This window comes from Spermophilus citellus (genome assembly GCF_964194105.1).
Source record: "Spermophilus citellus genome assembly, chromosome: 3".
In the NCBI taxonomy this organism is placed as follows: domain Eukaryota; kingdom Metazoa; phylum Chordata; class Mammalia; order Rodentia; family Sciuridae; genus Spermophilus; species Spermophilus citellus.
In genome coordinates, this window is record NC_138184.1 from 217,538,955 (window position 1) to 217,554,637 (window position 15,683).

The window sequence follows — 15,683 nt, forward strand, 5'->3', positions numbered from 1 at the left end:
GGGAGATCTTTCCATCTTCTAAGGTCTTCTTTAATTTCCTTCTTTAGTGTTCTGTAGTTTTCATTGTAGAAGTTTTTTTACCTTTTTGTTAGATTGATTTCCAAGTTTTGTTGTGGTTTGGTTTTGGGGTTTTTTTTGTTTTGTTTTGTTTTGGAGGCTGTTGTAATAGGATTTTGTTCCTACTTTCTCTTTCAGCTGATTCATTGTTGGTGAAGAGAAATGCAACTGATTTACAGGTGTTAATTTTATATCCTGCTACTTTGCTGAATTTGATTATGAGTTCTAGGAGTTTTCTGGTGGAGATTTTTGGGTGTTCTAAATGTAGAATCATGTCATAGGTAAATATCTCCCTGTATTTTTGATTTGCATTTTCCTAATGAATAAGAATGTTGAGAATATTCTGTATATACTTGTCATGAAAATTTGTCCCTGTGTTTTCTTCTAAGAGTTTTACAATCTTAGCTCTTAAGGTTGGTCTTTAATCCATTTTGAGTTAACATTTGTACAGGACAAAGTAAGTATCCAACTTCACTCTTTTGCAAGAGGATATCCAGTTTTCCCAATACCATTTGTTGAAGAGATCATCCTTTCCCCCATTGAATTGTCTTGGAACCCTTGTCAAAAATTGATTGACCATAGACTTGAGGGGTCACCTGTGTGCTTTTATCACATACTGTTTAAATTTTATAAGTGGGAAAATTAAAGCAGAACAATTAGCCTAGATTACAACATGTAAAGCAAAAAAGTAGAGGTTTAATCACCTGTGAAAGGAAGCATAGTGGCTATCTGAACACTCTGAATGCAACTTTTGTGTGGGGTGGGTAGGTACTAGGGATGGGGCCCAGGGGTACCCTACACTGAGCTGCATTCCCTGCCCTTTTCATTTTTCATTTTGAGACAGGATCTCACTAAGTTGCCAAGGTGGCCTCAAACTTGCCTCATCCTCCCAGAGTTACTGGGATTACAGGCATGAGCCACCATGCCCAGCAAATTTATCTTTTTTTAAAACAGCATAGTCAATAAGTACTTTACATAACATAAAGTTCACCTTTTAAAAGTGTAAAACTAAATGGTTTCTAGTGTATCTTCAGAGTTGTACAATCTTGCCTAAATGTAATTTTTCGACATTATCATCAGCCCTAAAAAAAACTTTTACCCATCAGTAGTCATTCCCCCATCCCACCCAGACCTACACAACCCTCAACCCAATTTTTTCCCAATAGAGTTATCTATTATGGACATCTCATATGAATATAACAAATATAGATAGATAGACAAGACAGACAGACACACTTTTCTTTTTCAGTACTGGATATTGAACCCAAAATCTCATGCATGCTAGGCAAGTGCTCTACTACTAAGCTACATCCCTGGCCCTATCAGCATAATATATATATATATGGTTTTTTTTTGGTACTGGGGATTGAACCCAGGAGCACTTAACCACTGAGCCACATCCCAGCCCTTTTCATTTTGTATTTTAAGACATTCTCATTAAGTCACTTAGGGCCTTTCTAAGTTGCTGAGGCTGGCCTCAAACTTGCAATCCTCCTGCCTCAGCCTTCCGAGACTCTGGGACTACAGGCATGCACCACTATGCCTGACTCAGCATAATATTTTTGAGGTTCACCTATCATTCTTTTCTGACTGCTGTTTATCCATTCATCAGCTGATAGACATTTGGGTTGTTTCTCCTTTTTAGCTTCTATGAATAATGAAGCTTATGAACGTTTACGTATACGTTTTAATGTGGAGATCTGTTCTCATTTCCCTTGGACATGTACTACAACTTTATCTTACTGAGCCCCAGTTATGTGTCCAAACAGTGCTAAGCACTGGAAACACAAAGACGGATGAAACACAGTCCTTGTTCCCAGGAATACAGAGCCTGGTACAGAGGACAGATGGACAAACCAGTTAAGGTTGATGCACGATGCTGAGTGCTCTGCTGGAGGTATGCATCCACTGCTATGGCAACCAGAAAGAGTAAACAATGAATTATTTTCTTGAGAAGATAGAAGAAGGGGCAGCAACCATATTACTCAGGGCAGTCAGGGGAATGGCTGAGGGATAGGCTAAGAGAGTTTGAATCTGAAGTCCTAGAGTTTGTGATTTCAGGCAATGGGACATCCTTTGGAAATCAACATGGAGGAGGGAGGCTAGGGTACAGTGCTTGCCTCTCACGCATAAGGCCCTGGGTTCAATCCCCAGCAACACACACACACACACACACACACACACACACACACACACACATCACAGAGGAGGAATGAGCACAGCTAACTATGATTCACTCCTGATATGCTTCCATGACCATGAAGGTCAGTCTAATGCTGACCCAGTCCAGTTAGGGATCTCAACGTTGGCAGGTGAGATATTCTAAATAAAAGTATACTCCCTGAAATGCAATTATAATTCACCTATTTAATTAATGAAGAACACATCAGTGAGGAAGTATATTGGGAAAAGGAAGCCCAATACAGTCATTCTTTATCCTAAAAATTTAGACGTCTGACCTGATAACCAATAACATTTTAAAATTTCTACTCCAAAGTATGATCACATAATTCTCCAAACCTTGCTAAGGTTTTTCCCCTTCTAGTCTTATAACCAAATATGATGAGCATGCAATTTGCCAACTGCATCATGCATTCCTTCTCCGATAACTTAGCAAATACCATAAGTCTATTGTGTGTGCCAAGCACCAGCTAGGTATGGGGGCTACAGAAGAATACAAGCCAAAATGCCACCTTTGTGGGCAAGAGGGAGGTCCACAATAAGCTACACTTCATGGCTGGAAGGTGACAAGCAGTAAGATGATTTACCTCTATACCCACTTTCTCATTTACCACCAGTGATCAGAAACTCACTGCCCCCACAGTAGGCAAGCTAGCAAACTTCCAAGCTATTAGTGACCTTCTAAATGTCCACACTAAGAAGCTCTGTCCTTCAGTGCTTCTCCTGACCTTTCCACATCTATGGCCTATTGACCAAAGCCTACTCAAATGCTATTCCCTTGACTGCATGTGACACTGGGCCTTCTCTGAGGATCCACCTGCATTCTCTTTCCCCAGTAAATGCCTCATCCACTTCCATGGGTTCAACTATTTCACCCATGGAGACAAGTCCCAAATCCATATTTTTGTAAAATTACCATATCCCATGAGAGGTATGTTTCATGACATATCTCTTCCTGAAAGAAAGCCTGAATTTAAGCAAAAAGGGGCAATTTGAATAGTTCTGACTACATATGGTAAGCCAATCTTAGCTTACGGCTCTCTAATGTCAGACTGTATAAGAATCACCACAAAGGCCTAGGGAAACATAGGCCCTAGGCCCACCACAGGGAGTCTGCAGTAAGCCCTGTGTCTGAATCCCAGATGATTCTGATACAAGACACTTATGGACCACGCTCTGAAATATTCAGGTTTCTGGGCATGCAGGAAACAATGTGCCTCAGAGGCAGTTGCAGAGTCCAGGGTCCCATGTGACAGGGACCCATGTAAAGAACAGATGTACAGGGACACGTATGCTTTTAGAAGAGAGACACTAAAAAGAGGAGAAAAATGGGGTCTGTATGCAGATGGGGATAACAGATGCATGCGTCTCACACCATCCTCACTTGGAGCGCCAAGTTTGGCCTCGGAAGAAGCGGGTGGTGGACTGGGGCAGAAGGATCAATCTTAAGAAGTCTTAGTTTATTTGCAGACAGGAAGAATCTGCAGGTAAAAATGGAAAGAAGAAACTAAGAAAGGCAGAGGACCTTCCGCATCAGTTCACAACAGCTGGGCCACAGAGGAGATGAAAACCTCAGGCTTTCGGCATAGCAAGTATTCCACAGCACGAGAGTGCCACCTACTGTGGCCCAGACAGTGGCACTTTTCCACTCGCCATGAAAGATTTAGCATTTAATCCCAACCCATCTCTGTTCTCTCACCTGGCCCACGGCAGCTCCAATGCTCCCGGTTCCATCAACAATTCCTGTGACCGTTGCTAAAGCCTCACTGCTCCCTTGGATCAGCTCTTGGCGACCCAGGTCCGCTGAAATAGCTGAGCTAATCATATTAGAAGGTCCACCAATAAAAAACCCTGAAGTCAAAAACAGAACAGGTTCTTATTAAAACATGATTCATATCAACACTAGCAAGCCATTGGATAGGGCAAAATATCATTCTGACATTGTAATTAGTAGGCTAAAGAGGAATGGAAAGAAAAAGGAAAGTCCCAGATAGTATCATATTCAAACTGTTAACATCCACTCCTCTGGGATGTTCTTCAGTTGTGTCACACTCTGCTGTATTGATAGAAAATACACAGAAAGGAAACATGTAGCAAATCATGTGACATTTGCTTTAATAACCAATGGCACCAGCTCGTCAAATTTTATTATGGCAGAGCTGTGTCATTCAATCAGTTGACCACCTAAATTTAACCAAACACAGAAAAACACAGCAGGCAAAAAAGAAGTTATGTCAATAGTACAGGTGACTAAACCGGTTTCCGATGTGGTGTCTTCCCAGCCACTTTCTGAAGTCATACCCAAAGGTGGGCAACATCAAAATTTTTAGAAAATGCCTCAGCAGGGACTGCTTCTGTCATAAAAGGACTGAGAAAGCCAGTTAGAGCAGAGACTAGAATCTAGAAAAGGAACCACCTTTCTATCACTTGAGTTCCCTGTAACTAGCTTTTAGTAGCAATCAGATTAAGAGAAAGAAGAACAGCACAGTGAACCGAGCCATCGCCGTACCTGTAACCGTCATCAGAAGCGCATTGATGGACTTATTATTTGGAGAACCTGTGAGGAGACACAGACACGCCACAGTGACTACAAAAACAGTGACATGGGCGTCCACAAAGAGGACACAAAGGCCTGAATCTTATGACCTCACAAATCCCTCCCAGAGCCACAAAGAGAGACTGTTCTTTCAAGGCCTTTTCCAACTTTTATTTGTAATGTCTGCCTCTTGCTGGTGCCCAAGTTAATGAGACTTTTAAAAGCTAGAGAAAAGCTCTCCCCACCACCACAGCACTGAGGACATACCCATGTCTACTAATCAGCATCTTCCTGCTTTTGAAACCTCTCCCCTTTTATTGTTTTATGGGCTCTAATGCTGTCCCTCTGGAGCCACCCCTCAAACAAGCATACACACTCCCAGGCAAGAGACGCCAGCTTCCTCCGACACAAATGAAACCATGATGTCAGTGTTTCCTGGCACTCACAGGACTATACAAAGGTGACATATCATGCCTCAGCTGGTCACAGACTCTTTCCAGGGCAGGTCCCTTACTCTAGGAAAATGCTTATTCCCCAGAGATTAGGAAACGATGTAAGGGATACTCACGACTGTACCCGACAAGGGAGCCAATTGCAAGGACCAGGCTAAGGGCCAACACGGGTGCTCTCTTCTGCAGGATGTCAGAGATGAAGCCTTGCAAAGTCCCACCTTCAAACAGAGAGACACTAGTCACAACCATCTCAGCTGTGAGCTCGGCTGCCTGTACTCTCTAGAATTGTCAGGTCCAGCCAAAATGGCACCAGCTCTCCCCGAAAGTCCACACCACCATTTCCTTTTAGGAAGATAAACTGACTTAAATCAGCACGATGGTCGATGAGGACAGGACACCACAAATCCAACATCAAGATAAGAAAAATCATCAAAACGGGCCATGATTTCTTACTTACTATTTTCCCTACAAAAACAAATTGTGAGTGCTTCTCTTGATTTTTTTCCCCAGCTTTTTAATTTAAAAGATGATCAAAGAAGGACCACACTTCACAAGCTCCTAGCAGTGCCAATCAAAAATTCACTAAAATGAAATGCAGCAATTATGATTTAGTAGGAACAAACAGGTGAGGAGGCTCAGGAGGTGATGTGATTCCTTTGGGTAACACTGTCATATTCAAATAAAATGCCAGTTTGAGTTTTAGGGGATATGGAACACCTGGTACACCCCCATCATATGGCCGGCATCTAGGCAATTTTAATTTCAGAAGGCACAAAAGTATGGTCAGATCTAACTGGCTGTGGTGGTGCAGGCCTGTAATCTCAATGATTGGGGAAGCTGAGGCAGGAGGATCACAAGTTCAAGGCCACCCTGGGCAACTTAGTGAGATCCTGTCTCAAAATAAAATTTAAAAAGGGCTGGTGTTGTAGCTCCATGGTAGAGAGCTTCTGGATTATGGAAGAAGATGCATTTTCATATACCTAAGGTTTCTGTTCTGTTTTTGTTTTGGGTACCAGGAATTGAATCCAGGAGCGCTTAAAACTGAGCCACATCCCCAGCCCTTTTTTAAATTTTTTTATTTAGAGAAAGAGTCTTACTAAGTTGCTTAGGGCCTCGCTACATTGCTGAGGCTGACTTTGAAGCTGTAATCCTCCTGCCTCAGCCTCCCAGGCTGCTGGGATTACAGGTGTGTGCCACCTCATCTGGTGATATTAAGGTTTTGCCACAGCCATGTATGTGTCACACCCACTGAACTTTCTTATTTAAGAGTTTACTTCCTTGTTCAAGTTGGCTATAGCACAAAGTCACTGTTAAAATCTGTTGTACACAATGAAGCAATTACAAAACACAAAAATTAATTTCTGCTGTTGTCCCTACCTCTAGGATCTGACAATGTACACACCATGGTTTTATTTCTGCTTCCTAGGCTGGGGGGAGGGAGGGGAGGAGGTGAGAGGCAGTGAAAACCAACACATTCACATCTAACTTGAATCTCTCACACAATTAGCTTCAGAGCCAAGATAGCACTGAAAGTATACAAAAGAATTGTGTTTAAAGAGATCTCAAGCACTTCCCGAGACAAAAGAAGTCCTAAACAAAAAACTCCTAAACAAAAAACTGAGAAAAGAGAGCCCTCTAAATCACAGCCTTGCCTTGGGTTGGAGCTTCCTTCCTATGGATACTTTTTAAGAGCTTGTTCACTGTTAGGACAGTTTAGGGAAAATGGCTACAGAATGAGTAATTAAACTTTAAATGGAGTCAGACTCCACAATCCAGTAAAAGGCTACTCGTGACTAACTATTAGGGAAGAAGATGCACTTTCATATACCTATGATTCCTCCAACATCATACCAGATGGACAGCTGGTCAGCTTCAGCCTCCTTCCATCTGAAGTTGTTACTCAGATAAAAGGGCAGCCAGAAGAAGAAGGAGTAATTCACCAGTTTCAGGCAGGCGTAGGCCAGTGAATACTGTAAGACAAGCACACAACTATCAGAGGGGACAAACAACATGGCACAACATGACCACAGCTTTTAATGTAATCAAAAAACACAGCGAAATATAAGAGCTTGGGATGAATGGTGCCTGACTTCAAAAATTAAACAACTTTACAAATTCCCATCTGCCCACTTATACCCAGTCTCCCTCTCTCCGTACTCCAGGTAGCTTCCAGAAAGGCCTTTGGAATAAAAAACAAAACCAAAAGCATAGTATGTGGCTCTTTCTTAACTATCCCTGGCTTCTCCAAGTTCTCTGGTAGAAGCAAATCAGAGTTTGGAATCCAGAAGGCAGGGCACAGACCTCTATTTCCTTATTCAGATAAAGGTGAATGATATTCTTGCCACTGACAAATATTAGCCACAGGCAAATAAAAATAGCAACCATCACAGCTCTTACTTTCTTGGTTATTCTACTTTCAGCAAAGTTAATATTGTGAACCACAGAGAGCATGTGACTGAGCCAAAGATCTAAGAAAAGCATCCTCATTAGAACCACTTTCACATCAGAGCTTCCAAAAGCCCTGCATTTGCACACCAGTGGCAGAGAAGAGCATCTCTGGTGGGTCGAAAAGGAAGAACATGCTCGTCCTAGGCCCTGTCACTCTGTCTTGAGGGAAAGCAGTGGCGGCTGCCTTAAGATGGTGGTGGGGCTGAGACTCCTACATTCAACACATTATTACCAGGAAATCCTGTCAGTTAGCATCAAAGGAAAGGGGGGAGGAGCAGAGGGACTGACTTCAAAGGATGTCTGGCCAGTACACTCCTGGCCATGGGGCAGCCAGTTATTCCCTGGGTATCACTTGTTTTAAAAAAGCTCCCCTGGCAGGACAGCAGCCACCCCTATAGAGCCATGTCCCAGTCACCAGAGCATGCTGTCCAGACAGCTTGCTAAAGACAAAGGCACCAAGTTACCTCGGCCTCCCTCACACCCCGACCCTCAACAGAGAACAATGGCTGGTGAGTGCAAAGAAACAGCATCAGAGTTCAATGTGCAGTCACAACAAATTTAAAGTCTGTCTCAAAAATTAAACTCTTACTAGTGGAATATTTTAGGATCTAGTTGAAAGATTATAGCTTGCCCTAAGAACAGGACTAAAGGAACTTTCATTTCCCTTATATTAAAAATCATCTTTGGCCAGGCGCAGTGGGCACGCCTATTATCCCAGCAGCTCGGGAGGCTAAGGCAGGAGGATCACAAGTTCAAGGCGAGTCTCAGCAAATGAGGTGCTAAGAAACTCACTGAGACCCTGTCTCTAAATAAAATACACAATAGAGCTAAAGATGTGGCTCAAGGGTCGAGTGCCCCTGAGTTGAATCCCTGGTACAAAAAAAAAAAAAAAAAATCTTTGAGTTTAAAAATTGCAAGAAATCACACTTACATTTTAACTCCAAATTACCTATTTGTTCTAAGTGTTTTCCTACCTTGGGGTCACAGGCAGAAGAGGACTGTGAAGTCTAAAATAAGATGTCCTGTAGAACTAAATCTACCTGGGGGGGGGGCGGGTTACACTCATGAAGCACCATTAAAAAACAAAATGACAAAAAAACAGGTGCTTGTTCACAACACAATAACCCAATGTCCTGGCCACCAGGGAAGATTGGGGTAATCTCTATCCCACTGGAGAGGGAACTAGACATGAGGATGGGTTGAGTGACTTATCCCAGGTCTCACAGAAAGGGAGTGGGTAAGCTGGAAACATCACCTATGCCTCAGTTTCCACTCCAGCCTCAGCATCTGCACCGCAAGACAGCACCGCTGCAGCATGAGGGAGCCCGTTAGGGAGCTCTCCTGACTGCTGGGCTGGGGCAGCGCTGGAACGCTGCCCAAGAGACACTGTGGCACAGTCTGCTCTAGACCTTCTAAAAAAGGGCAATTTTTCCCCTGGGAAGATTAGAATGTAGGCAAACAAGGCAGTCAATGAGCCGTTGAAACCATTCTTGGTCTGTGTGTAAGTCTATATACCTCAATACACCATAAAATACAAATTTAAAAATCTCAATTTTGAGCAGGGCGTGGTGGCACATGCCTGTAATCCCAACAGCTCAGGAGGCTGAGACAGGAAGACAGCGAGATCAAAGCCAGCCTCAGTAATGGTGAGGCGCTAAGCAACTCAGTCAGACCTGTCTCTAAATAAAATAAAAATAGGGATGGGGATGTGGCTCAGTGGTCAAGTAGCCCTGAGTTCAATCCCTGGTACCAAAAAAAAAAAAATCTCAATTTTGCTTTCTTAATCCCATGCCAGATGACTGTCTGCAAACAGGGCTAGTAGGTCAAGTCTGGCGATGCCCATCCTGTCTATAGCCTTTTAACTCTGAAGGTCAGTGAAGATTTTATGGTTCCCTCAGAGCTGAAAAATTTACTCTGACTCTTCATGGAAAAGGTTTGCCAATCCTGCTTCAGATATAAGATAAGCTGAGGGACACTATGCAACATATCTCTGAACATGCATTCCTAAAACCAAGCTATCAAAGAGAAGCTAAACACTCAAAAAGCTTTATCCCAGGCAGAGTAAATCTCAAGGCCACACCGCCTTACTGGCTGTGGTAAGGGATTTGAACAGTTCTTACCGGTATGACACCAGGAAGACAGCAAGCCTGGTAGAAGCTTATTGCCTTCACTTGGGCAACAGTTCTGGACTCTTGGATAGAGTAATTGGGCTCATACTCATCTTCGTTTTCAGTACCATTAATTAACGGTCTGTGGGAATCTTCTTCAAAGTTTTCTTCTGCTTCAATACCTGGGAGACCTAAAACAACAATAAAAACCACCATTTACAGAGCACCTACTGTGTGCCTGGCATGGTGCAAAGGGTTTGCATATATCATCACTTACAGGATATTTTTCTTATTTATTGGTGCTCAGGGGAGCACTATCACTGAGCTACATCCTCAGCCTTTTTTCTATTTTGAGACAGGGCCTCACTAAGTTGCTAAACTTAGTGAACCTCAAACTTGTGATCCTCCTGCTTCAACCTCCTGAATTCCTGGGGTTATGAGTGTGCACCATTGCACCTAGCTGATGTTATTTCTATTGCCATTGTGTAGAAGAAACAACTGGGGCCAGGGGTGGTGGCACATGCCTGTAATCCCAGCTACTCTGAAGACTGAGGTAGGCGGATCAAAAGATTGAGGCCAGCCTGGGTGACTCCATAAGACACTTCTCAAAATAAAATAAAAAGGGCTGAGGATGTAGCTCAGTAGTTGAGTACTTGCCTAGCTTGTGAAAAGCTCTGGGTTTAATCCCCAAAACCACACACACAAAAAAAGTAAAGAAATACAATCATGCTAATTCGTAGTCAATATCTCAATGATAAAAATCATCTGGAGGCTGGGTATGTAGCTCAGTGGCAGAGCGCTTGCCGAGGCATGAGTAAAACTCTGGGTTCCATCCCCAGAGCTACAAAAAAAAAAAAAAAAAAAAAGTTTTTCAAATTCTAAGACTCATCTATAAAAGGTGTGTATCACTTCATTTGAACACACAGTTATGCCATGAATGGGACAATGCCAACAAGACACAAATGCCAACAGTACTCCTTTATTTTGCTGGAAGGAATTCACAGTTCTCCTAGGGAAAAAAAGAAATTCCATTTCTGGACTCATATTTCCCTTTGCCTCTTACAATAAGACATTTTGAATTAAAGACACAGCTTCTCCTCACCAATTTCTTCTGGTGACACCAGGAGTCCAAAGAAGATGACGATCCCACCAGCAAACTGCACAGACGCTGTCACCAGAAAGGCATACTGAACGAGAGGGAAGAGGTGGTTCTTACAGGGCAGTCATCACCAAGTCCTTAAAGATGAGTGCAGGGTAAAGAGGAGTGGGGCAGGAAGGAGGGGGAGACTAGGGAGGACTTCAGCACCAGGCGATCTGCCAAGTGTTCCACTTGTGACTTCTCCTTTCATCTTCCCAAGGACTCTACAAAGCTCACATAGGATCAACAGGGCCCCTTAGACACTCAGTCGCCCTATTGGATTATAAAAGCAAGACTAGCTCTCAAAATTTTTGCATCACCCAGTCTCCCATCAAAGACATTACATCCAGGTGTGGGGATTAAACAACACTTACGATAAGACAATACAATACTATAAGGTAGCATGCAGCTAAATAAATGAGAAGTCCAGCCCCAGCAAGAAACACAGGGATGGGGGCAGTGGCACATGCTTATGGTCCCAGCAATGGAAACTGTCACTGGAAGATCTTAAGTTTGAGGCTAGCCTGGGCAACTTAGCAAAACCCTGTCTCAAAATAAAATAAAATAGAAGAAAGGACTGAGGATGTAACTCAGTGGTAGAGCACCCTGGCATTCAATTCCTAGTACTTCAAAAGGAAGAAAGGAAGACAGACAGACAGAATTCAAATGGAGAAAGCAGCTAAAAAGAGGTTGAAGCAGCTGGACAACAATTTAGGAAAGAGTGGAAAGTCAAAGCAATGAATGTCCTATCTTTCCAGGCAAAGGAGAGCAAAGGTACAGGGTGGGAACAAGGTGGAAAGTCACTGCATGACCAAAGGCAAGGGCTTCTGTGAGGGGATAACAGGGAATAAAACTGACTTGGAAAGGTGACACCAAATTAAAGTAACTGCCAAGCTGGGGGTGTAACTCAGCAGTAAGCAGGAGGGAGAGGCCCTGGGTTCCATCCCCAGGACCACAAAAAAATTAAGAAAGAATACGTAAAGAAGGTTGGGGATATAGCTCAGTTGGTAGAGTGCTTGCCTTGCACGCACGAGGCCCGGGTTCAATCCCCAGCACCACAAAAAAAAAAAAAAAAAAAAAAGAATATGTAAAGTCGACAGCCAGGCTGCATTTATTTAAGAGACTGAAGCCTGATATAGACAGATAATCTGAATTTTTCAACAAGTGAGTTACAAAATAAAAGCAATGTTTCCAGAAGTCAAGCCTGGGAACAGCACAGGGGTACAGTGAAGTTTCCATCTGAACCAATCAGAACAATCCAGGAGCAAAGCTAAGCAGACTAGAATAAAGGTGCCTGTTCAGAGGATGGGCTTCTAACTAGACCAGAATTCCTGGTGAGTTGCCTTTAAAAATTTATCCACTTTCTAAGTACTATTGGTGCACAATTGTAATCCCAGCAACCTGGGAGGCTGAGGCAGGAGGATCACAAATAAGACCAGCCTTAGCAATTTAGTGAGATCCTTTCTCAAAATAAAAATTTAAAAAATGCTGGGGATGTAGCTCAGTAGGAGAGTACCCCCAAGTTTAATCTCTAGTACTGCCAAAAAAAGTCCACTTTTTAAAAAGGCAACTTAATTTTAATTATTTTGGTTTTTGAGTAAGAAATATAGTCATATGATTCAAGCAAGAAAAAATAATAGTAAAAATTCCACTTTCCTACACCTTGCAATCCATTCATTCTTTCAATTGCCCCAACACTGTTGTCATTTAAATTTTTTAAAATTTTTACTGTTCAGAGATTGTTTCAGAAACCCACAAGCTGATACATATATACTCATTGATTCTTCCTTGGTTTTTTTTTTTTTTGGGGGGGGGGTTTCATTTATTTATTTATTTATTTTTGCAGTGCTGGGGATTGAACCCAGGCAGGGCCTTATGCATGCAAGGCAAGCTCTCTACCAACTGAGCTATATCCCAAATCCCTTCCTTGTTTTTTTTTTTAACAAATGGCATCATGTATGCTGCTTTTTGCCTTGCTACCTGAGACCTTTCCAGTGCCTGATCTCTAACAGCAGTTTCCTGACCTACTACTTCATAGCTGCCAAATCCTCCTTTGAACAGGTTTATCAGAATTTAACTATTTCTCTATTGGCTGACTTTGTTTTCAATCTTTGGCTACTACAAAAAATGCCAAAATAGCTTTGTATATACATCTTTTTTTACATGTCTAACAACATTCACCTGAGCAATTAATTCCTGGTGGTGAACTGCAAGTTGCCACTTTGACAGACATTGCCATCTCGACCCCCTCAAGGGGTTCTGTACTCTCCAGTCGCAATGCCCATCTATTCATGGCCTCAGGAACACAACTCATCAATTTTGGGGGCTACACTAATAAGCATACAGCGTAGCTTTCTTTCTCTCCCTCCATTTTTATTGGTGTAGTTGTAATTCACATTTCTCCACTAACACCTAAGCTCCACAAGGATGGAGATTTTTGCCCCTTTTGGTCAATACTATATTCTTCAGTGTCTTACAGCAAAGCAAGGAACTTAAATATTTACTAAATGAATGTATAAGCTATGAGAAAAGTTGAATATTTTTTTCATACATTTTTAAGCTATTTCTACTTCCTTTCCATCATCTATCTATTCAAATCCTTTATCTTTCTTTCTGTATCATTTTGGTGTTTTCCTTAAAATTTGTGAGTGTTCTTTATATAAGAGAGATTAGTAACATAGTTTACAAAGATCTATTTTTATATATCAAAGAGATTAGCCCTTTATCATATCATAGATTTCAAATACTTTTTCTCAATTAGTGCTAGTCTTTAGACTCTTTTTACGGTTCATCTGCCATGAATAATTTGTTTTCAGGGGGGAGGGCAGGTTACTGGGGATTTAACCCAGGGGTACTTTATCACTGAGCTGCATCCCCAGCCCTTTTTATTTTGAGACAGGGACTTGCTAAGTTGCTTAGGGCCTCACTAAGTTACTGACCCTGGCCTTGAACTTGAGATCCTCCTGCCTCAGCCTCCTGAGCCACTGGGATTATAGGCATAAGCCATCATGCCCAGCAAATTTTGTGTTTTAATTCACTGGAAGTTTTTTCAATTTTAACAAAAGCTGTGCCCTACCCAGACACAGCTCTACATAGTCTTGAATATGCACAAGGGGAAAAAAGCTTATGTTTACACACATACACACACAGACACAAATCTGAAAAAATACCCACCTCATAACCATACTGTAGAACAGATGAAGCTAGACATGCTCCCAAAATATTGCCCACAGAAGCACAGGCACTCCAGAGACCAAAGACAACTCCTCGCCTGGGAAGGAGAACAGAAAAAAAGAGTAGACAATAAGGTCATAAGGGACTCAATATGCAGTTCAGAATAAAAATTACCATAACATGAAAAATTCACTTTATAAACTAAGCATGAATTTTAAAATGTTTTAAATACACCAAATGACAAAACATCAGGTCTCTTCTAAGATTTTATGTTATTAAAGTTCAATTTGGGGCTCATCCAAAGACACTTAAAAGAATTAATAAAGAAAAACTGCAAATTGGGAGTATATCTATGTATCACTTATCTGATAAAAGACTTTTACATAGAACATAAAAAAACTCTCAAAACTCTATGAAAACAGACAATGCACTAGAATTTTAAAGAACATGAACCTATAATCATCTCAAAATAAAGTTTAAAAAATAGGGCAAAAGACCTTTATAAGAAAAGAAATAGATGATGCAAATAAGTATGACAAGATGTTCAACATCATTAGACATAAGGGAAATGCAAGTTAAAATCATCAGATATCACTGTCATACCTCTAAGAATGGCTAAAATCAAGAAACAAGCAACCAAATGCTGGCAAGAAGGTAAAATAGGAACTCTTTCACTCTGCTGGTGGGAATGCAAAATGGTACCACTGTGGAAGAGATTTCAAGTTTCTTAAAAGGATAAAACCCAACTACCTCATAAATTGGCCATTTTACTTCTTGGTATTTACTCAAGAAAAATGAAGGCATATATCCACACAAAGATTTGTACACAAATATTCACTGTAGCTGCATCTGTAGTACCAAAGCCTGAAAACAACTCAAATGTCCATCAACAGCTAAAGAGAGAAACATATGTGGTATGATGAACTACTACCCAGCTATGAAAAAGAATGAACTACTGATACTTACAACAGGAATTTCTAATTGTGCTGAATTAAAGCAGATCAAAAAAGAGCACATACTGAATGATTCCATTTATATAAAATTTTGGAAATTAAAATTGAAAAGATAGAAAGCAGATCAATGGTTGCCTAGAGATGGCAGCAAAAGGATGAGCACACGAGCAGTAGGAAGGAGGAATTCTCAAGGGGCATTTCTTCATGATGATGATGGCTTACAGGCGCACACAGGCCAAAGCTCTTCAAAATGTACATTTTACACATGTGCAGCTTGTTGTGACCTCAATAGAGTCAAGAGAAAAAATAAGAGATGGACCAGGTGGTGGAGTAGAAATTAGCAATTATGACAGTTCCAGAGAGAAATGACCAGCTCTGAACATAGAGAACAGCAGTAGGGCAGGTGAAAGAAAAAGAATTTAAGACGTTAATTTTTTTAACATTCAAATTTGTACTTTATTCTATTTCATATTTTTCTAACCTCCCCAAGGCAGAGGGAATTCCACAAACAAATGAGATGACGGACACTGTACAGTGAGAAACAAAGTGTGAAAATTTGAGCTCCACCACTTCCAGCCACCACTCGTGCTCTCGTTTGTAAGAAGGCAGCTCCTCATAGGACTGGGTGCAGTAAGA

General features: G+C 41.5%; 1 protein-coding gene across 1 annotated transcript in view; it reads right to left on the reverse strand.

The window, feature by feature from the left end:
• SLC37A3 (solute carrier family 37 member 3) overlaps positions 1-15,683 on the reverse strand; it is a 46,844-nt gene that overhangs the window by 6,312 nt on the left and 24,849 nt on the right. Inside the window, exons 7-13 of the mRNA XM_081286405.1 lie at positions 14,095-14,191; positions 10,885-10,969; positions 9,795-9,973; positions 7,055-7,196; positions 5,343-5,444; positions 4,748-4,795; positions 3,938-4,089 (exon numbers count right to left, since the gene is read on the reverse strand). Of these exons, the coding sequence (XP_081142531.1) occupies positions 3,938-4,089; positions 4,748-4,795; positions 5,343-5,444; positions 7,055-7,196; positions 9,795-9,973; positions 10,885-10,969; positions 14,095-14,191 (805 nt within the window). The remainder of the gene's footprint in view (positions 1-3,937; positions 4,090-4,747; positions 4,796-5,342; positions 5,445-7,054; positions 7,197-9,794; positions 9,974-10,884; positions 10,970-14,094; positions 14,192-15,683) is intronic.